Consider the following 23,818-nt stretch of genomic DNA (forward strand, 5'->3'; position numbering starts at 1 on the left):
AACCCAATCCGCTGCAATAGAGCTAGTGCTACGCCGCAGTATTGGCCCTTCGGTGCATGGAGGATCTAGGCTCTGTGGGTTTCTCCCGGCCGTGCTCCTCCTTCGTCTCACCAGACCCCCCTCATGACAAAGGCAATCCAGAGGCTGAAGGGATGCCTCAAGGACGCCTCAAGAGGGCCTGTGCGCTGCACGTCATTTACCTGCGTCGAGCACCTCGCTCTAGCCTGGAGGACCCCAGGCCGCGCCGATCTTGCGCAGATTTTCATGAGGCTACATACTGGCAACGCAAAAAACAGTTTATCTCGAGAAACATTTGTCCGATTGACTTCAAACTTGGGGAGTAAAGTGTGCTGCTCAGACGTCGGACCTCGATGGAGTGCAGTGCCGCATTTCATGCAATTTGGACTGTCTGTATGTCTGTCCTTTGCATATGTTGAGAACCGTTTGTCGCATCGACTTCAAACTTGGGGAGTGCGCTTACAGTAGGGGGACCTGACAGAGTGCAGTGTGTGTGCGGGGGGGAAGCTCCCTCGGGGTGGTGCATGGGGGAACGGGCACTGCACTAGTATAGTCTAACTACGGTACATGAAGGAGGCTGTAATATAGGGCTATAGCATGGTGGAACAGTCTTCCAGGTGATTTCCGTTCCATCATAGGAAAGATTTAGATTTGACCTACTTTCACACAAACCTTCCTGATTTACACATCTCTTCTTGCCTGCTTACTATGTCTGTTTTGTTGATTACAAACATTTTCTGATTGTAAATTAAAATGTTGGTCCACTGGCTAGCTAGAGGGCTAGCGGATCCATGTTACATTGCTTTATCTGGTTCTAGATTTGCTTTTAACTCTTGTTTTCTTTTTCTTTAATTTTCCTTTTTGTTCTATTCGTAGGTGATACTGTTTTTTCTATTTCATTGTGTGTCTGTCATGTATGTATATTGCTGTCTTGGACCCCAGGAATACTACCTGTCGTCTAGGCATCAGCTGATGGGGATCCTTTAAAAAAACAGATAAACACCAGACAGCTCCTCTGTACCCAGGCGCGGACTGCATAATCGGGCACGTCGGGCAAATGCCCGGTGGCCTGGCCTGAAAAAAAAAAAAAAAAACATTTTTTTTTTTTGGTGCTTGCAGTCAGGCCAATCACTGAACAGCAGGCCAGGCGCCGCCTACTGGTTTACTAGTGGTTTTATTACTTTATTCAGGGGGTTAAAGTGGGTGCATCTCATTGTAAAATTGGACTCGGCCCAAATTGGGCTTCAAACGGCCCAAATTGGGCTTCAAACAGCCCAAATCTGGCTACAAACGACCCAAATTGGGCTTCAAACGGCCCAAATCTGGCTTCAAATGGCCCAAATTGGGCTTCAAACGGCCCAAATTGGGCTTCAAACGCCGGCACGTGCGTCGGCCCGTATCGGCCTGGCCTGCTTGGTATCTAATGCCCGGCCTGAATAAGGATCCCAGTCCGCCCCTGTCTGTAGGCTACCTACAATCTATGGTCCGGTTCCAAACCTCTCACCGCTCCCTCTGCTCCTCCACCAGTGAAGGACGCCTCGCTACGGGGGCTCAAAGGTCGCTCGCCCCGATCGCGACTCTTGTCGTCCCTGGCACCACAATGGTGGAACGAGCTCCCCCCTTTGGTCAGGACGGTCGCATCACTGCCGATCTTTCAGCAAAGACTAAAAACACACCTTTCCAGCCTCCACTGGCCCTTCTTGAACTAACATACAGTATCTCTCTCTCTCTATATCTCTGTGTCAATAAACAGCTTTACCACTCTATTCCTTCAGGAAGTTGTAGCTGTCATAGATTGTGTTGCATAGTTGATTTCTCTATTGTTGACAAAAATGTGTTATTGTAAGTCGCTTTGGATAAAAGCGTCTGCCAAATGGCGTAATGTAAATGTATGTACGGTAAATGTAATGTATTTATAAACTGTGCTATCACCACTTATTACTACTACTAATAATAATAGTAATAATAATACTAATAATATGTTGTTGTTGTTTTCAGCTCTGCAGGCGCTCCACTCCCCTCAGCGTCGCTCCTCCTACCAGCCGATCACTCCACAGTGTGATGCTGACGCACACCGGACACACACACAGTGTCGCTACATCACAGGTGTCACACACACACACACACACACACACACACACACACACACACACACACACACACACACACACACACACTACACTTTTTTAAATGAAATTCTAAAGTACATTTTTAAGTGGTGCAGTCGCTTCTATGCGTGACTTTGTATGTACCCAGAGCTCAGTAGTTGACCTGGGCAAATCCATCAGAGCCAGGTTTGAGTGCTGACTCTAGCCCTGGCTACGTTATTTACATTTGAAAAACTGCAACAGTTCACACAACTTTAACACAATATGCTATACATTAAACTCTTGTGCTACTGCTCTCACTCAGAATGTCAAAATATAAGCAATGTCATGTATAGTTTTTGAGATATGAACGTTTGTTTGGCACAACTCATACTAGTAAACTGCTGCACTTCCAGGGGATTTGCGGTGTCCTGGCGTCGCGCTGATTCATCGTATTGCTCGAGTGACATCACTGATGACATCGCAACTGCCTGATGTAGTCACCTGTTAGTAGGTCACCAGTTGACCGCAAACCATCTCGTGCGAGTGATGTCACAGGCGAGTGATGTCACTCAACCGGAAGTGATGTCACGCAGTTGCTCGACTGTGATGTCATCAGGCAGTTGTGATGTCATCAGTGATGTCACTCGAGCAAAAGTTGAATGCATTTGCAATTGCTTAACTGTGATGTCACTCGATCAACTGTGATCTTATCTGTGATGTCAGTCAGGCAGTGTGTGTGTGTGTGTGTGTGTGTGTGTGTGTGTGTGTGTGTGTGTGTGTGTGTGTGTGTGTGTGTGTGTGCGCGCGCGCGCTCACCCGGATGCTCACACATGCAGATACAGTCTGTCTCTCTCAGACCCCACAATGAAGAGAAGTATATTAACCCTTTAATGTTCGCTCCAACAAAAAAGCTATTTTTTATGTTATTAAGGCACTAATAAGAATTTTAAAAATGACAGACCCCACAGTTATTTAAATATAGGCCTCTACCTGTTGGGATGCCGCTTCATGGTAAAAGAACCTAATGCATCTTGGCTAAGTGGGTGGTGTCTCTGGCTGCAGTTCCTATGTAATGCATCCTTAAGTAGCGCCCTGAACGTCTCTATGAAGACCAGCTGGTCCAGTTTAAGAGTCCTGAAGCTTGGTCCATCTATCAGGAGCATAGAAGATGAAAGTGGTCTTTCCTGACTCAGTACTTATACGATGGTGGAATGACCAATGTGTGTCTGATATCCTGTAGCTCTGTAACTGAAAAGCGAGGACAAATGCAATAGAAGCTTGCCACACAAGGCCTTATAAATAAATAAAAGATAATGTCGATCATTCAATGTTGTTCCCATGTAAATGTTTGTTTTGCAGAGAGAAAACGTAACAGGCTGGTCTTGGTCAGCTTTGGACTGCTGATGTGTTTTACACAAGCTGCTCTCATCATCTCTCTGCGTCTCACTATGCGTAAGTATCATTCTATTTTCATTTCCTTATGCTTGTTCACTGTCGAGAGCAACAGATGTCTCAATTCCTCAAAACTTGGTTTTATCTGACAATTGCTTTCAGATCATTCAGATAATTACGGTTGTAAAAGTTGTTCAATTAAGTTCAAAATTGTTCAATGAATTATTATAATTAAATTCAATGTTGACAGAATACTCAGATTGAGTCTTGGCTCTCATGGCTGCTGGCTCTGGGAGAGGGGTTGTTTGTATCCATCTATGATTCATGGATTGATGCAATAATATCTGGATTGTGTTTTAAAGTGAATTGTCATCTAAACTGAGAACATGCTCTGATTCTAGTAAGTGAAGGTGACGTCTCTGCTCAAAATGACAACCTAAGAGAATCTACTGTAAGTGTTGTGCTGAGAAGAAGGCTGTGTGTTCTTGTGCTGGCCATGTGGGTGAACTCACTTTTCCATGTCTTTTTTTCTGCTCTCAGTCAGTTCCAATGAAGCTAAGATTAAAGAGAAAGAAGACCTGATTAAAGAGAAAGAGCAGCTACTACAGATCAGTAACGACACCCTGACTATAGAGAGAGACAGATACAGCTTGAAAGTACAACAAGAGCAGTTAGTACAGACCAATAACAAGAACCTGACTAAAGCGAGAGGTGAGTTAGAGACCAGATACAACGAGTTGAACACAGAGAAAGAGAAGTTACACACAGAGAAAGAGCAGTGTGAGATCGAATACAACACCTTGAAAGCAGAGAAAGAGCAGTTAGAGACCAGTAACAAAGTCCTGACTGAAGAGAGAGAACAGATGAAGAACAATCTGATGCAGTTGAAGGGGATCAAGTAATATTAGTGAGTGTTATGAGGATGAAATTAGTTAGGGTCCAAACACATAGTGCTGGAACCCTCTTGTTTTTGTTGGATTTCTTTCTTTCTTTCGGTTTAGAATACATCCCGCGAACTACCCTAAGTGCAGGGTAACTTACATGCATGTGACTTACAGGGTAAGTACAGATGTGGTACCCTGTACTTACCCTGGAGGTACAGATGTGGTACCCTGTACTTACCCTGTAAGTGGGGCATGGGCCTTAACCCGGTTTTGGTCTATATACAGTAGCTAATTTCACCTTTTCATAACAACTGTAGTGGGGTCATTTTTTATATAACTCGCCCGTTTGGAGTAAAATAGACGATAGAAAAGGCGATGATTGACAGATCGCCTGTCCAGTGATCGCACAGCTTGCAATCACGGACCAATAGCAGGCGGAGCTGCAGCTCTGGGGAACCCCCATCTTACATGAGCTGTGCAAGGACTCAACCTATTCCCTCCCACTTTGCTGACAAAAGATCAAGATAGCGAGAGCCAACACTTCAACTCCAAACGGGAGCCCAAAATCAATGGGATAGCTCTGTCCATACTTTTTTAGGTCAGTGGTTTTCACCATATGACTTCTGAACTCTGGGTCCTAGACTGAACATTTTTGTGTCCATAGATTCTTTGGAAGGGGACGAGTCCAACCCATATATCACTTTCAATGTCTGCCATTTTGATTCTTTATGAAACACTTTTGTCACAATTCCTCCTCCTAGGCTGCTCATCCAATTCACATAAAGCTTGGTGTGGAGAATCTTGGGACTGTCCTCTTTCAAAGTTGCATGACTTCTTGCTAACACTAAATTGGTCATAACTCATTAACCATTCATCTAATCAAGTGCAAGTTTGAAACACACACACACACACACACACACACACACACACACACCTGTGTGTGTGTGTATATATGTGTGTGTGTATATATACAGTATATATATATATATATATATATATGACAGATATATATATGACAGATATATATATGACAGATATATATATATATGACAGATATATATATATATACTGTATATATGTATATATATATATACATATATTAGGGCATTCACAGACTAGTCGACTAGTAAAACCACTAGTCGACACTGTGCTTAGTAGTCGACTAGTCGTTTTAGCAAAAAAAAAAAAATTATATTTAAGAAAGAACATGAGGTATTTACACGACATACATGGACTATCATATCCCATATCCCCCACAAAGAACATCAAAACACAACAAAACAAGAAAACTGCATAAGATACACAATAATCCAAGAACAAACAAGACTATTGGACAAACAACCAAACAAAAACAATGCATTCAAAGTAAATACATAGATCTTGCCCTGTTGGCAGCTAGGAAATGCATAGCTTTAAATTGGAAAGCATCCAATCCCCCAGCTGTAGTTCACTGGTGGAATGAACTCTCAAGCTACCATACGTTGGATAACATTTACTACAAGAGCAAAGGCAGATTCTTAGACATCCCCAAAATATGGCAACCACATACAGACTTTGACTTTAAGAACTTTTTACCCCAGTGTCATTAGGCTTATCAGGATAGGAGCTGAATGCATTGTTTTTGTTTGGTTGTTTGTCCAATAGTCTTGTTTGTTCTTGGATTATTGTGTATCTTATGCAGTTTTCTTGTTTTGTTTTGTTGTGTTTTGATGTTCTTTGTGGGCGATATGGGATATGTGATATGATAGTCCGTATGTCGTGTAAATACCTCATGTTCTTTCTTAAAGATTAAAAAAAAAAAAAAAAAAAAAAAAAAACGACGACTAGTCGACTACCTTTAGGGACGACTAGTCGACTAGTAAAATTCACTAGTCGTGAATGCCCTAATATATATATATATATATATATGGGTGAATATATGTGGGTGAATTCACTTTTCCATGTCATTCTTTCTGTTCTGACATTGTGACACCTGGTAGAGGCTGGATGCAAAGCCCTGACTGATATGAGAGACCAGTTACAGACCAGTAACAACAACATGAACAACATGAAGAAGGACCTGAATAATACTGGTGAGTGCTATGAGGATGAAATTAGTTAGGGGTCCAAACAAGTAGTGCTGGAACCTTTTTGCTGGATTTCTTTTTTTCTTTCTTTTTTCTTTCTTTCTCCCTCCTAAAAAGTGTCTGCAGCTCAGAAACCGTATTTGACAGTTGGGTCCCCACGGCCAGCACCCACTATTCAGGCAAGGCAGCACGCGCATATTGGCCAGATGGTGGTGCTATAACAAGCACTGTATCTTTAATTTGATCTTTCATCATCTCATAATATTCATTCATTCATTTGTACCATTTTAAGCTTTTTTTGGTTTGATTACCTTTTGATTTTGGTCTCTAACTGTACTGATCTGTTGAGGTTCTTGTGGTTGTTATTCTCAACAGGATGGATTTATTTCAAGCATAGTTTCTACTATGTTTCCTCCACTAATAAAACCTGGGCTGAAAGTAGAAAAGACTGCAAGCAAAGAGATGCAGACCTGGTGATTATCAACAGCAGAGAAGAACAGGTGCGTGCGTACGTTCCTGTGAGTGTGTGTGTGTGTGTGTGTGTGTGCGTGTGCGTGTGTGCGTGCGTGCGTGCGTGTGAGTGTGAGTGCAGAGAGAGAGAGAGTAGTGAGAGTGAGTGAATGCAACGTGTAGGATATGGGAATCTGAAACCACAAATCACTTATGTTAACTCCCGTTTGTGTCCATCTCCATCAAGCAGAACTTCACAAGACAATTCCTGAAGCGCATCTGGATTGGACTGAATGACAATGAGAAAGAAGGGACGTGGAGATGGGTGGATGGGACGGAGCTGAACACAAGCACGTACACAAGGTTCTCACATTACTTTTGTATTTGAATTCAGTCAAATTCAGCTTTACCAGACCAGATGTCAGCTCTTTATGTTAGATTAATGACATGAATCTGTCTCAGTGCCAACAAAAGATGTTTCCTGACAGACATTCAGTCCAAAACCCTTTCCAGAGATGTTTTCATATTCATCTTTACCATGCAACTTTCTGTTGTGTAACTTGTGTTTGGGTTGATGTTGGCCACATCCTGTATGTTGCTGTCCAGCAAATACTTCTTGTTCTTTGAAAAAAAGTAAAAAATAAAGTGACTGTGTTCTGTTGTTTTTGGGTTGCAGCTACTGGGGCGATGGGAAGCACTGGGGCGCTGCTGGGGAACACTATGGAGGCCAAAAAGAGCCCAATGGAGGCACAGACGAGAACTGTGGAGAGATCAAGTTCATAGAAAGTAAAACAGGCCTCCAGACATACAGCTGGAATGATGAACGATGTGGCCATCAAAGCTACTTCGTCTGTGAAAGGGCAGCAGCTACTTAACTCAGAATCCATACCCACGACAACTACATACAAGACAGGCAGATCAGATCTATATACAAGACAGGCAGATCAGATCTACATACAAGACAGGCAGATCAGATGTGTCATCAGTTTCAGCTGAACTGTAAAGTCAGCACTGAAACACTGGTTGGTAAAGTGATTCATTATTCAAGATTCAAGATTATTTTATTGTCCCGAGGGAAATTTGTTGTGGACATACAGGCTGCCACATAATACATGATATTATAGACATTTATAGGTATAAATGCAAACACACACACACACACGCATGCACATGCCCGCACGCACACGCACACACACACACACACACACACACACACACACACACACGCTCTCACAAGCACGTGCACGCGCGCAAACACACACACACACTTGTGGTTTACTGCATCGATCATTGAGAAAAATGTAAACACTGTAATATATTATCCTTCCATCTATTATCCATACATTTATTCGTTGCTAAATACATGTCAGTTTTTTCTCATTGCTCATTATCATAGACATTTGTAAAACTGTTATAATCTATAATTATCCATAATTGACTAAACATTGAGAGTTGGGTTGTTTCAGATACAGTAGCCTAGAGCAGAGAGGTCTTCGCATTTTTATGATCTAATTCCGCTGAGCTGAATGTTTACTCTTTTACTATTCATAATTGTACTGTATGCATCTTCTTTTTTCATTGTTTGTTTTGTTTGATATAAAAGTAAAGTAAAGGTAAAGTCCCACTGATTGTCACACAATGTGTGAAATTTGTTCTCCGCATTTGATCCATCCCCTGGGGGAGCGGTGAGCGGCAGCGTGCACCGCGCTCGGGAATCACATGGTGATTTAACCCCCCAATTCCAACCCTTTGATGCTGAGTGCCAAGCAGGGAGGCAAATGGGTCCCATTTTTATAGTCTTTGGTATGACTCGGCCGGGGATCGAACTCACGACCTCCCAGTCTCAGGGCGGACACTCAGACCACAAGGCCACTGAGCTGGTTTTGGCAGTTACATTTTAGGAAAGTGCTAGAAAATAAGATTTAAAATAGCTGTAATTACTGTTATCGCTCCAATAAGCAGCTTGTGGAAATATAATTGATATATAATGCTTAGCTAAATGTACATATATTTGTATGTTGTTGTGGTGCTAAGAATTACAGTATTATATCAGTGCACCTGCATTTCATTTAAATTCCTCTATTTACTGCTTTCATGTCTTTTTACCCACTTGGTTGTCAATAGCTGGGTTTCCCAAAAGCTTCTTTGCGCTAAGAAGCTAATTTAACCTTTCTTAAGGCCCCCTTAAGAAGCAAACGCGTTTCCCAATTGCTTCTTTACGAAGGCATGCGTTTCCCAAAAGCTTCTTAGCGCTATGAAGCTTCTTTGACCCTTCTTAAGGCTCCCGTAAGAAGCCAACGAAGCCAACGCGTTTCCCGATTGCTTCTTAGCCTAAAATTATCTTCCAATTATCTTCCGTTAAGAAGGCTGCGTTTCCCAAAAGCTTCTTAGCGCTAAGATGATCTTTCGTTAAGAAGGTTTTGTAAGAAGGGTCTGGGGCATTCTTAACACCTTCTTAATGACAAAACACTGGCAGATCCAGCCGCGTCAGGCAAAAGGAGATACTTGTGTCCACTGTTCCTCTTGTGTTTTTCCCTTTTTCCTTTCTTTCATGCACCCTTTAGTGTTTAAAATTGGGGAACACTTGAAAATCTCCCCTCTATGTATGGTTACTTGTGTTTTAAATGTTTTACCGTAGGCTATATTGCTCTAATCAGAATGGATTCCTTTTGTAATGTTGTGGATTTATATACATGTAGCACCTTTCACAGAACCCAAGGTCGCTTAAATTCTGTAGTGTTTCTCGCAATTTTGTTGTATGCTGTGTATATAAAGCAATTTGAACTGCAGTCCATGTCTGAAATAAATAATGTTTAATAGAAGAAGTTCTTGTTTAACATGACCACGATTAGGTTATTGTACAACAGTGTTTCTCAACCACTGCGTCGTGGCCCACTGGTGGGCTCAGAGTGCCATCTAGTGGGCCGCAGAGGACCTCTCACATCGAGATGGTGGACAGCTCCAGTTAAGATGCTTCTTAACAGCCTTCTATTTTTTTTATTTTTCTCTTCTGTTAAGAAGGCGTTTGGGAAACACTTCTTTGGAGCCTTCTTAACTCCTTAAGAAGCTTCTTAACTCTTAAGAAGCTTCTTTGTTGGGAAACTCAGCCAATGTGGTTTAAGACATGTAGTCACCTGGAGTGTCCAATATGTCAAGAGTTTTGGATTTTCTATGATTTTATCTATATGTGTTCTGAGTATATATATATTTTTTATCCTCATTTGATATAAATACATTTGTTTAAGTATTTCTTTCATGTTTCATGTTCATTTTAAAAAATCACACTTTACCATGCTAAATAGCAGTTTCCATGCTGTGTTTTTTTTCTTAAAAAACATTTGTCCAACCTCATTGAGAAACAGTTTCTGGCCAGTAACTTCTGGCCAGTAACAGCTGGCCAGTAACTGCTGGCCAGTAACTGCTGGCCAGTAACGTCTGGCCAGTAACTTCTGGCCAGTAACTGCTGGCCAGTAACCTCTGGCCAGTAACTTCTGGCCAGTAACTTCTGGCCAGTAACAGCTGGCCAGTAACTGCTGGCCAGTAACCTCCGGCCAGTAACTTCTGGCCAGTAACTTCTGGCCAGTAACAGCTGGCCAGTAACTGCTGGCCAGTAACCTCCGGCCAGTAACTTCTGGCCAGTGGGACGACAGTTGAAAATTACTGTCAGATGTCACTGGTCACGTTATGGCTGCGAGGCGGCTGCCAGAGCTGGTCACAGACTCACAGCCACTCTAACAAAAAACATCCAGTCAATTTTCAAAATAAAACACCGTGTGCAGACATGTGACTGTATATCACAACTGTAGGAGAAGAAATACAAGTGTGTTCTCCTCCTACAGGCACAGTATGTTAAATATAGATACAAAATAATTAGGAGGATGGATGTGTTTTTAACAGCCAAATATTTGAGCAATATCATTCATAACTGGATTCAACAGGTAAAGTAGGCTACATATGTCTCTTGCCATGTTTCTCTCTCTTGCCATCTGGCACTTTCCGACACAGCTCAAAGTCTCTGCCACTCGGTCAATAAACACAATTAAAACAGACAAACAAACAAACCATTTAACTCTGCAGTCTAGTTTGGTAGAAGCACAAACATGAAGGATAAATCCCCAAATTAGCAATTCAGAAAACTCAGGCAGACAAAACGCTCCTGAGACGCTCCCGTGAGGTTTGAAGCCACGTGGAGGATGGACCGTGGCACAGACGTCAGTGCCATCTAGCCGGTAGCCATTTTGCTAACCATGGCAAAATTACCCTTGGGTCAATTACTGTGCACTGTCCCTGTATAAAATAAATAAATAAAAAAGAAATTAAATTAGATGAAAGGCAAGACAAATTTCACCTCTCTAACGTCACACCAGAGCTAGATCCCGGGGGAACGCGCGTAGCGTTTGGAAAACCCAGGACTGTAGGCGCCTCACCATAGAGAGTGACCCATACCTAATGTAGTAGTGGTTTGCTGATGCCATAACGGCGTGGGTGGCACCAGGTTGCTCGAAGCAAGTCTAGGGGCACGCTGACGCAGTGGTAGCACTGGTGCCTCACAGCAAGAAGGTCCTGTGTTCGATTCCCGCCTGGGACGCTGTGGGCGCTGACGGTGTGTCCCCATCCCCATGTCCTCAGTGCCTACTGCCCAGGTGGGCTCGTCAAAAAGCGCCTTTCTGTGTGGAGTTTGCATGTTCTCCCTGTGCTCCCCTGGGGTTTCCTCCAGATAGGAACCCCCCGCTAAAAACATGCACAAATAAAAAATAAAGGGGGTGATCATCATGGTGATCAAGGCAGACACAAAAAAATGAATAATATGAAACTAACATAAAACCAGATATCATTGAATTCAGAGATAGCTTGCACAAGCATCCTGGTTGCTGGTTGTGATGCCATATTGGCACTGGGTTGGCCTGTTGGCCTGTGTACTGTTACAGTGCTCAGGCTGTCTATAGAGAGGCAAAGTGACCGCCTACTTCCTGCTTCAGCACAGTACCAGATATTTTCATCCGCCATTTATTTTATTTTTTATAAATATATTTATATATTATATATTTATATATTTATATTTTATTTTCCCCACCCCCATGTCCTCAGTGCCTACTGCCCAGGTGGGCTCGTCAAAAAGGGCTTTTCTGTGTGGAGTTTGCGTGTTCTCCCTGTGCTCCCCTGGGCTTTCCTCCAGATAGGAACCCCCCGCTAAAAACATGCACAAATAAAAAATAAAGGGGGTGATCATCACGGTGATCAAGGCAGACACAAATAATGAATAATATGAAACTAACATAAAACCAGATATCATTGAATTCAGAGATAGCTTGCACAAGCATCCTGGTTGCTGGTTGTGATGCCATATTGGCACTGGGTTGGCCTGTTGCTCAGGCTCTCATAATATATGTGATTAGTGTGATGAGTCACTGTGCTCACTCTTATCTTGTCATCTGGTTTGGGGATTCACAGCTGCTGCGGAAGTGGTCTCATAAACCTGCTACCAGCTATTAGCACACACTTTCATATTATTAGGAACTTCACATGCAATCAGTATGTGACATGATGTGCTTATTTTTCTGTTTCTCTCATCTTTACAGCCCGTTTGCAAAGCCTGAAATCACCTATGTTTAATGATGTGTGCCATTTTATCAACGTTTTTGTCAAAATAAAAATAAAATAATAAGAGTGCTTCACACACTCCGTGTGCATATCTCCACCAAACCTTCTACAAAGTTTATTGGTGTTACGTTAGGGACCTTTTGCCAAGGCCCCTTTTGGCCAGTGGGTGTGGAAAGTGAATCAGTTCTGTTGGTCCATCACCAACTTTGCTACAAAGTTTTGTGCAAATCCATCAGGCCCGGTTCTACGGGGGTGCAAAAGCATGCATTGCAGCGTGATTTCTAACCCCACATAGGATAAGCAATAACCACGCCCTGTGGCGCCGGGATTGGCCAGGAGCAACACTGGAGGGCACGCAGCCCAGCGATTTCATGAACCAACTGAATAGCTCTTGAGAACGGACAGCGATTTCGAGAGCGGACATTGAGAGCGGACATTGAAATGAATTATGGTCACCTACCTTCCTTAGCATAGTAATAATAATAATAAGCATAATAATTGTAATCTACACAATGTACACAATCTAGAAAAACATGCAATAATATAAACGGTGTTGTGTTCACGTTCATAGCTCATATAATATAATGTACTGTATCATATCGTTAATTTCAAGCTCAATTCTTACCCAGAGAAAAGGTACAGCACTGAAAATGTAAGCAATAGTTTTTTAAACATCTTTATTTTAAAAGATGAAAAACCCCAGGTGCTTTAGTCCCAAGCTTCAATGCTCCTGGCCAATCCCGGCGCCACAGGGCGTGGTTATTGCTTATCCTATGTGGGATTAGAAATCACGCTGCATTGCACCCTTATTTTAATTGTCTGCATGCTCAGTTGAAAAGTAACATTTTTTTTTTTTTTTAATAAATGCTGCAGCTCCACACTTACTGTTTAAACTTGAATTATAATTGTTGTTTTTCTTTGTTCTTTGATGTGAATTTATGGCTTTTTGGCACCTATATGTAACCTTTTAAGGTTGAGATAATTGTATTATCATTATATGGTCCAAATATTTCAGTAAAGCACTTGAAACACTTGAAATATTCTTGCTTGGGTGGTATCATTCTACTTGAAATGATGGTAAAATGTATTATTTTTAGTAAAATAACATGTCGGCCGGGCATCTGCACCCCTTCCTATCTAGGATGCATCCCTAGTCATCTTGTTCTGGAACCGGCCCTGAAATCCGTTTTTTTTTAGAGATCCTGCAGACAATCAGACGGACGGACGGACGGAAAGACAGACATTACATTACGTCATTAAGCAGACGCTGTCATCCAAAGCGACTTACAATAGTACATTTTGTCAACAGTATTGAAATCAACTGTGCAACACAGTCTTCGTCAGCTAAGACATGAAACACTCCCTGCATTGCTGCTGCTGTCAGATTGTCTCTGAATAGTGAGAATAAGGGAGAATCAACATTAGACTTAAGTGTAATAAACATGAATTGAATGAACATGCATGAAAACACACACGTAGCTGAACAACTATATAGGTCACTGATGAATGATAATGTGTGAGTGTGAAGCACATGACTCTATGTGTGCCACTCATTTGCGCAATGTTCGTGCAAAGACAGTTTGAGGTGAGTTTTTCTGTGTAACATTCGGAGCCACGATAAGATAAGAAGGGTTAGAATTTCCAACCCTTAATTCTCATCATCTTATCTTACAAATTACTGTTTGGAAATTGTTTTTCTTGATTGCAGACTACTCGTCATTCTGTGCAAAAAAAATGCTATAATTCTTTTACTTTTAGTATCACGGCACCAGTGCTCCCAGGCATCAATATTTATCATAACTTTAGGCACTCCTTCATCTATAGGCTTCTGTGCTGGAGCTGTAAACATATGTATATTGTGAAAGGCTGTCAAAATGACTGTAAGGCTGCTTTCTTACTGGAAACGATGGCTTTCGTTCTGTTCCGTTCCGCACCCGGGAACGATTGGCCCCCTCCTCCCCTCTCCCCCGCTGGTCAGCTTTCACATTACAACATTTCTTCCGTGCCCGGAAACGGAACGGAGTGCACTTGCGTCATCAACTATGCCTGCAGTGTATCCTCGCCCGTGTGTTGTCTATGTGGTTCGGAACGGTTGGCTTTCACACTCGCAAGTGTTCCGTAGCCCGGACACGCCAAAGCGCTCCCCAGACCACCTTTTCAAGTGGATCCTGTCACGGTTCCCTGTTACGCGCCCGGGTGCGGAACGCAACGTTCACACTCATCAAACGTTCTGAAACTGGGGTCAATTTGGGGACAAGTGTACTCAGGAATGGTATCTGGGTGCCAGTGTGAAAGCACCAAGACCAAGCTTACCTTGAGTAGCTTGGATAGCTTAGCAGATGCAGATGCTCGTCCGTCCGGCAAGCCCGCTTTTGTGGTTCACGAGTGCTCCATCACGACAAACCCTCTGTCAGTTCTGGGACAGACAAGAAGACACGAACACAAAAGACGTCAGAAATCACACGTCGTCGTAGACAACCGTCGCCCCCCATTAGTGCAAATGTTTTATTTATTTATCCTGGTTGCTGCTCCACCCTCTGCCGATCTGGGGAGAGCCGAAACTGGCTCCATGCTTCCTCCGAGACATGGGCAGTAGCCAGCCGCTTCTTTTCACCTGACAGGGGAAGCTTCACCGGTAGGACATAGCATGTGGGAGGATCACGCTATTCCAACGAGTTCCCCTCCCTCCGAACAGGCGCCCCGAACGACCAGAGGAGGCACCACTTCAGCGACCAGGATATTGCATGATTTGGTGAGGGGTTCCTGTATGAAGGAAACCCCCAGGGGGCATGGGGAGAACATACAAACTCCACACAGAAAGGCCCTTTTTGACGACCCCACCCGGGCAGTGGGCACTCAAGGACATGCGGACGGGCACGCACTCCTTCAGCACTCACAGCGTCCCAGGTGGGAATCGAACCCAGGACCTAGCTGTGAGGCGACAGCGCTTACCACTGCGCCACCGTGCCCCCCGGTAGTGTGGATTAACATCAGAGCGGATAGGGCATGTCAAGTAAATGAACATAAGCTTTGCCCACTTTTGATTGGCAGCCAGCATTACCTTGAGCTGATATATATATATTATAACTGTATAATATTACTTTGAATGCGAAATGTAGATGTAGGTTAAGGGAGAATATTATTTTTTCTTTTGGAACCCTGTCAACCTGACATGCAATCTCTCCATTTTATCTTGTCTATAACAATCTACAAGAACCCTTTGTAGATAGTTAGCTTAGCTCTCCTCAGCTCTGTATTCACCTTATCATTTGCCCATATCAGGAGGCTTCTGCATACATCATTTTGTAATGTTATTCCGTTTTAGACCCGGAAGTAGATTACTCCTACCTTTATCATTGACTTGCCAAAAAGCTGTTTTCAAGCACAAAAAAAAACTGTTATGAAGTTTTAATATTTTTTTCGGATGAGAACTTAACATCCAAATATGTGACCAGTTTATCAGAATAACACCTACTTGGACATTTTTAGCGACTGACGAGCACTGGCTGTGACCGGTTGGACTAGCTAGTAGCCTATCTGTCAACTCAGCTGGCAGTGAGAAAACACTGTCGTGCTTAATTGTAACTAACGTTATGCCAACCACCCCGTCGGCATATCAGCTCCTCGCAGCAGTAACGCTATGAGCATGTCACTGAAGTTGGCCACACTCGCTGCAGTGTAGCTGCTGAATGTTGCCAAACTTCATTCATATCGATTACAATGCAACCGGCCGGCTAACGCTGAACCGGAAGAACTAATGCTTCTTCTTCTTCTGATAGCTTTCCGGCAGACTAGATGCCTTACGGCACATTGCTGCCTATCACTGGTAGGAAATATTAAACCTGCGGCTGACTGCTTTCACAGTTGCCTGATTCTCAGTGGGATTCTTCTTCTTCTTCTTCTTTAGATTTCCGGCAGACTAGGCAGGGGTTAGTGCATTGCTGCCCACTGTTAAACTACGTCACTGCACATTGACCTATATCTAGAGGAGCATTACCTCCCAGGCCCGGTTCTACGGGGGGGCAAAAGCACGCATTGCACCCTTATTTTAATTGTCTGCATGCTCAGTTGAAAAGTAAAAAAAAAAAAAAAAAAAAAATGCGGCAGCTGCACACTTACTGTTTAAACTTGAATTAAAATTGTTGTTTTTCTTTGTTCTTTGATGGGAATCTATGGCTTTTTGGCACCTATATGTAACCTTTTAAGGTTGAGATAATTGTATTATCATTATATGGTCCAAATATTTCAGTAAAGCACTTGAAACACTTGAAATATTCTTGCTTGGGTGGTATCATTCTACTTGAAATGATGGTAAAATGCATTATTTTTAGTAAAATAACGTGTCAAATTTTTCCCCTTCCTATCTAGGATGCATTCCTAGTCATCTTGTTCTGGAACTGGCCCTACCACCTACTGAATTCTAGTAGTTTTGCAATGCATTTATTTATAGTGAACAAAAAATAACAGTTTCACCCCAAAATGCTCCCATTCATAAATATTGTCCATACTAACACTCAGACGCAATTGTCTGAGTTCTACTGAATTCTAGTAGTTTTGCAATGCATTTATTTATAGTGAACAAAAAATAACAGTTTCACCCCAAAATGCTCCCATTCATAAATATTGTCCATACTAACACTCAGACGCAATTGTCTGAGTTTGCGCAAATGCGTCCCTCAGTATTTTATCGATATCTGTTCCCGATACATCAGTCTTCCCGGTTGGTTACATGCTGCCACTCCGACGTGCTGCCACTCCGACGTTCTGCCACTCCGAAATATCGGCACTCCGAAAGGGGGTCTATATTCCCCGTTTTTCACTAATCTCTCCCAGCCCCCACGCCAAACCTAACCTCCCCCCATGCCTAAACCTAACCTCCCCCAGACCCTAACCCAAAACCTAACCTCTCCCACCCCCACGCCTAAACCTAAGGTCGGCATTACGGCTTCTAAGGTGAACGACCGCCAGTCCGAATAATGGAAGTTAACGTTCGGAGTGGCAGCATGTCGGAAAGGCAAAGGAACCCCTTCCACATGCTGCCACTCCGACGTGCGGTTATACTAGCAGCACAGTTCAACACCATAGCAATAAAGGCCAGGAATCGCTTCTTAGCCATGCAGATAACATTACTCTGATTCGATCTGTCCATTTCCTTTCTCGGTTCCTTTTGTACACCCATGCTGTCCTCATTTCTTTCCACCCTCTCACGTTTCCTCTCCACACTTTTGACAGCCTCAGCATATGACAACCCTTTCTTTTCTCTGACTTTACTCACTATTCCTTCTCGGATTCTTTTTGGGCACTGTGCTGATCCTGTATAGTGTTTTCCCTCACAATGCAGGCATTTCACCTGCTCTTCACACTCATTACCATATTTCATATCACAATCTTCCTTCCCACACCGACCACACCTTTTATCTCCTCTACACACCGCAGCTACATGACCATACTCTTGACAACTGAAACATCTGAGTGGTGCCCTTTCATAGGACCTCACCCTGTAGCTCACACTGTCCAGGAACACTCTTTCCGGAAGCCCTTCACTAAAAGACAGACACACAGATAAACTATCCTCTTGGGGGTCAGAGTCAGAGTCAGAAAAAAGGTAGACTACACCACTGCACGCACACACACACACACACACACACACACCCACCCACACACACACACACACACACACACACACACACACACACACACACACACACACACACACACACACACACACACACACACACACACACACACACACACACACACACACACGCATTTGACTCTCTACTGCCCACTGGTGAATGTATTGCTTAACATGATACCAACGTGAAAGACGCATGGAAGTAGGCCTATGTGGGCAGTGACAATTACACCGTTTGGAACGGACGAATCTATTTACGTATGAAAATGGAGTATAAATGAGCCATATAATACGAAGCTCCACTCACGTTAGTCGGCTGTGCAATGGAGTGGGGAGAGTAGGAAAGAATTCCACCCAAACCTAGTCCGCAAAAAAATCAAAATCAATCAAAATCAATCAAAATTCCACATGATCGAATGGAATTAACGATCAATTATCGATTTTTGATTATTGATGAACATCCCTACTTGTAACCATATTTTGGCTGTGGACCAACGTTGCTATGTCACAATGTTTTGTGAGACATATTTGGTCTGTCATGTGCCTTTGTCACATGAAGGTGATCTCAAAAAGACAAAATTTCAGAAGATGTGCGTTCATACGTGTGTGTGTGTGTGTGTGTGTGCGCGCGTGTGCGTGTCTCTACGTGTGTGTGTGTCTCTACGTGTGTGTGTGTGTGTGTGTGTGTGTGTGTGTGTGTGTGTGTGTGTGTGTGTGTGTGTGTGTGTGTGTGTGTGTGTGTGTGTGCGCGCATGTGAGTGTGGTTTCCTTGAACAAGCTGAAGATTATAACTTGGTTACTGATTAACTATCGGCCTACTTCCTGAAACAGAAACACATGAAAACAAAGAGTGATTTCTTCCACAGCAGCAGGAAGAAGCAGCGTTGATTATTCATCTACTGTGTTTACAAACATGGAACCAATTCAAGAAAAAAATTAATTAGCACTCTGAACACTCTGAACTCACCTGGATCTAACAGATAAGAAAGACACACATTCATTCATTCATTCAAACTTGTGTTTGTTTGTTTGTTTGTTTGTTTTTTAGTTCATGGACATACTGGTGTAACATTACAAATAGAGTCACAAGCAACAAAAGGGGGGGGGGGGGAGGGGGATAAACAATGAAATCAATAAAAAAGTGAATTCTTAAAAGAGAATCGCATAGATTCACATAAACTATGCTTGTGGGTTTTACTTTTTCGGATTGAGGGTCATTTTTAGCCAGTCCTCACTTCTTCCATTTGGGTTTAGGGTTAAGATTAGAATCTGGTTTGTATTTAGGTTACGGAAAGGGTTAACATTCATTTGGGATTTGGGTTTTAGAGTTGAGAAGGATTAGTTTAGTAAGGTGATGCTTATGGTTGAGACTTGGCTGTAAAGTTAAAATTATGATTAGGTTAAGGCTGGTAAGAGGTTATGATTAGGGTTAGCCTCAAAACTGAGACTCCGCCTTCGATTCTCTTGTCAGACAAGCACCTATACGAATTCCATTGTCGGCTCGGCTCCATTTAAAATGGCCCTACTTTTTCATACATGTAATCACAATAAAAGGATATTTGCCTTCAAGATAAAGTTGTTGTCCATCTGAACGGCCTATTTGTGTTCTTGAATGTTGTGTAGTTTTAAATACTGAGGGGTTTGTGTCATGCCAGAGTCTGTATCTGTTCTGTGTAATTATGTTTCCATCTGCAGCCACGGCAGAGAGGGCGCTGTTTCCCCGCTGGGAAGCAGAAGAACAACAACAAGGGCCATTTTCAAATTGAAAAGACAGGCCGACAAAAACCCCTCTGCATTGAACACAAATAGCCCACAACATTGTCTTGTATGTATTTTTGTGATTGCTACATGTATGAAAAAGTAGGGCCATTTTAAATGGAGCTCCTAGTGGAATTTGTGGGCGCTTGTCTGAGACCGTGACAAGACAATCGAAGGCAGAGTCTCACTTCTGATGCAGTTTTAGGGTTATGAAATTAATATAGAGAATATTGTGAATGCAGTCAAGGTCCTCACAAGTATAGTAAAGACAAATGTGTGTGTGTGTGTGTGTGTGTGTGTGTGTGTGTGTTTGTGCCGAGTGCTTGCGTGTGTGTGTGTGTGTGTGTGTGTGAGAGAGAGAGAGAGAAAGTGGGAGGAGCCAGCCGCTCCACCTGTAACTTAGCACCTAGCAGTCAGTACTGCAGGACAGGTGAGGCGAGGCGAGGCAGAACGACAGACAGGAGAGTGAACGGGGAGACGGGAGAGGAAGAAACAGAGATGAAAGGATGCACCTGAGAAAAACAACCAATCAGAGGACTACCCATACTATTGATCTCATTTTCACTCTCTCTCCAACATCTTTAACGTCGTATTTTATTTTTTGAACGTGAGGAAACTGAACTATCGTCATGGTGTGATTGAAACTTTTTTCCCTCCATCATGGATTATTAGTTTCTGGTGACATGGCGATCGACCTCCCATCATGTGACCTCAACTCCTCTGACTTCAGTGTAGCTCAGGACCAAAGTGGCCAACCTGACTCTCTTCTGTAGAGAACGAAAGAAAGAAAGAAAGAAAGAAAGAAAGAAAGAAAGAAAGAAAGAAAGAAAGAAAGAAAGAAAGGGTATTACGGCCCTTATATACGCACACTGTAAACTTTATAATATGAACCCAGTTTCCATAACGTCAGGAGGTATTTTTGTGACTTGAAGGCTTAAATCGGGAATAGCTTCAGAGTGGAAAGTCTGGACAACTCAAGAAGACTACAACCAGCTCTACCTCTGTTTCACACAGGTGAGACTACAATCACTAATCTACACACACACACACACACACACACACACACACACACACACACACACACACACACACACACACACACACACACACACACACACACACACACACACACACACACACAGGTTGGTGGGACTGGAGTCACATGACTTGCACCCAAGTCACAGTTTTGATTGCTTGAGAGTGAGACTTGACTTGGGTTCTGGTGACTCTGACTTGTACTTTGTCGACTTGAAAAGGTTTCTAAAGTGTTGACTTGAGATCTTGTGTTTGTGCAAATGACTTAGATTGAAACTGAGGAGATTTGTTCCAGCAGACGGCTGAATATTAACTCCTGTTTTCTGAATTTATATGGATTGATTGCATTTATTGAAGTTGAAACAGATCATAGAAATCAAACTCCTGATGATCGTACCAAGTTTTTATCCTGTTCAAACCGTATTGCATTGAAGAGTTCTCGATCTTTAGTTTTCTTTAATATAGTATTGATACTGGACTCTAATTGATTTGTTCTGACTTGACTACATTCAGACTGACTCAACTGTAAGCCTATACACGTAAACCCGCCAGGTAAGAAATTCACTTTTGAGAACGCCAGCCCCCCCCCCCCCCCCACCACACACACACAAACACACACACACACACACACACACACACACACACACACACACACACACACACACACACACACACACACACACACACACACACACCACTTTGATCTGATTTTGGGGGGGGGGACATATTTGTGGTAAATTTGGTTGAAATATATGAAAACAATATTATTTGAATTGTATATTAATTTGGCAGGCAAAGGTTGTTTCTTTAAACTTTATTTCCACTGCCTGGAACAGGCCTTACAGACTCTCTGTCTCAAACAAACACTCCCTCCTCAATTTAGATATGTTTCTCTGTCTCTTGTTGATGCCGTGGTTTGTTGGTCTGTAACTTCTTCCACTGCTTCAGGCTGCGTACCCACACAGGCATTTTATGAAGAAATTCAAGAAAACCTTTGACCTGAGCCCCGATCCGGTCGGTCGGGGTGCCTAGTCGGGGTGGAAGGGAACTGGTGGGAATAGCTGTTTTGATCATACTTTCTGTTACCTACAATACAGACAGTCATGGGTTTCTGGACACAATATGACAATAACAATATTCTGGGCCCGAAAGACTAATCAAATGGGGATCCATGGCTCTAATGTGGACTAAATGAGGGGTCCCTGTTGTGTTTGAGTGACAGGGACCACTTCATGACCAAAACAGTCCGGTTTGGTCCTCACTATGCAAACAATGAAGGAGACGTGTTAGCCTACATCCAAAATGGTCTTCAAACCAGCCGCTGGACCAAAGAAGACGACAGTATAGAAACAAGGAAGGAGTCCACACACTGTGGCTCCCATTTTCCTCATTCATCTCCCGTGTGTAACGCTTCAAGCCAATGCTCGTCCTCAGACTTGCTTCTCACTTTGTCTGTTATCATGTTTTCGCTCTAAGCCAGGTAATGCTTCACATGGAAACGGACAGATTTGCTCCATTTCATTTTAATTTGATTTCCAGCTCACAGATCACGTTTCTTTTCCATCATCAGACAGTGACTTGATCATGAAGAGTTTTGAACAAGACTCGTTTGGTCCGGTACCCGCCTCCTGCCAGGTGTAACAACCTTTGAACACTGCTATGTTTGATCGCCCTCTCTCTCTCTCTCTCTCTCACACACACACACACACACACACACACACACACACACACACACACAGACACACACACACACACACACACACACACACAATAAACAGTTTCATTGGTAACACACTGACTGCACCCAGGTGATTGTAGGTGCACTGACCACAGAACTCTTGTGAGGTTAGCTTCCCAGTGGCTTTGTGTTGAGCTGAACAGACGAGCTGTTTTATAATCGTTGTAAAGGACAGCATAAGGGAACTAACAAAGACGCTACTCATTACAAGTTTACATTAGTGCACTAAACAGTCCATATGACTATGGATGCGACACCGCGCGAGCAAACACCCAGCGGAAGAAGTGGCAACCAAAAGTTTTATTTTGAGTTTGCCACTGCAAAATACTTTCATTAAGCTGGAACAGGTGGCACAAGTTAGCAATCTGAGCGCTCAGCGGACGTTTGTCCAAATAACACACAGTGAGGTTGCCGGCGGCATAGTCTCTCCCCAGACTCAAATATTACGTTGAATCGCTGCGCTCCGCATACTACATAAGTGAGTCTGTGCTGCAGTTAACAGCCACTGCTGGTTTTGAAGGCGGGTTGAAATTGAATGAGTGACAGGTCGTAGCACCGATGAGAGAGCAAATGGGCTGCGCCTCCCGTGTTGTCTGATCGCAAAGTCGTTACTGATTGGAGAGGACTGAAGCCATCACTGGCATATGACTGGCCAAGTAAACGGTTCCCTCCCATAACCAGCCCTCTGAGGGAAAGTGTCCCAGACGCAGAGAGAGCTCTGCAGCATGCAGTAACGTAGTGTATCAGCGTAAGAACTCTCATGGGTCTGGCGTCGAGACTACCGGCGGCACAACTCCATAGCAGCCTTCTCCAAAGCAACTGAAGTCAGTGTGGTGACCAGTTCTTCAGCGGTCCAAAAATACCTCTATTTACACCATCATTTAGTGCACGTCTTAAATACAGCTCATGGATTTGCTGCAGATAATATGATGGGTCTTTCTATTCACAGTGTGATTGGGCCACTTTTGTTTTTGGAACTCTAAACATGGCCCCCATTCAGTTCATGCTGGCAACCTCGCTGTGTGTTATACGGACTAACACATTTCACCTGTGCTTCATTTGGCATGAGGGTGAGTAGATGAGGACCAGTGTTGGGCAGTAACTTAGTTACAGTAACTTAGTTACTGTAATTTATTACTTTTACCAGTAAC

The 23,818-nt window shown here is 43.1% G+C and overlaps 1 protein-coding gene across 1 annotated transcript in view; it reads left to right on the top strand.

Moving 5' to 3' along the window:
• Positions 1-7,775, top strand: part of LOC310787919 (uncharacterized protein) — a gene marked incomplete at its 3' end in the record, with an annotated part of 30,917 nt that extends 23,142 nt beyond the window's left edge. The window contains exons 8-12 of the mRNA XM_083649372.1: positions 4,041-4,331; positions 6,364-6,456; positions 6,826-6,950; positions 7,148-7,254; positions 7,577-7,775. Coding sequence (XP_083505498.1) covers positions 4,041-4,331; positions 6,364-6,456; positions 6,826-6,950; positions 7,148-7,254; positions 7,577-7,775 — 815 coding nt within the window. The remainder of the gene's footprint in view (positions 1-4,040; positions 4,332-6,363; positions 6,457-6,825; positions 6,951-7,147; positions 7,255-7,576) is intronic.
• Positions 7,776-23,818: the final 16,043 nt, after the last annotated feature.

Source organism: Poromitra crassiceps, assembly GCF_964638095.1.
Source record: "Poromitra crassiceps genome assembly, chromosome: 13".
NCBI lineage: Eukaryota > Metazoa > Chordata > Actinopteri > Beryciformes > Melamphaidae > Poromitra > Poromitra crassiceps.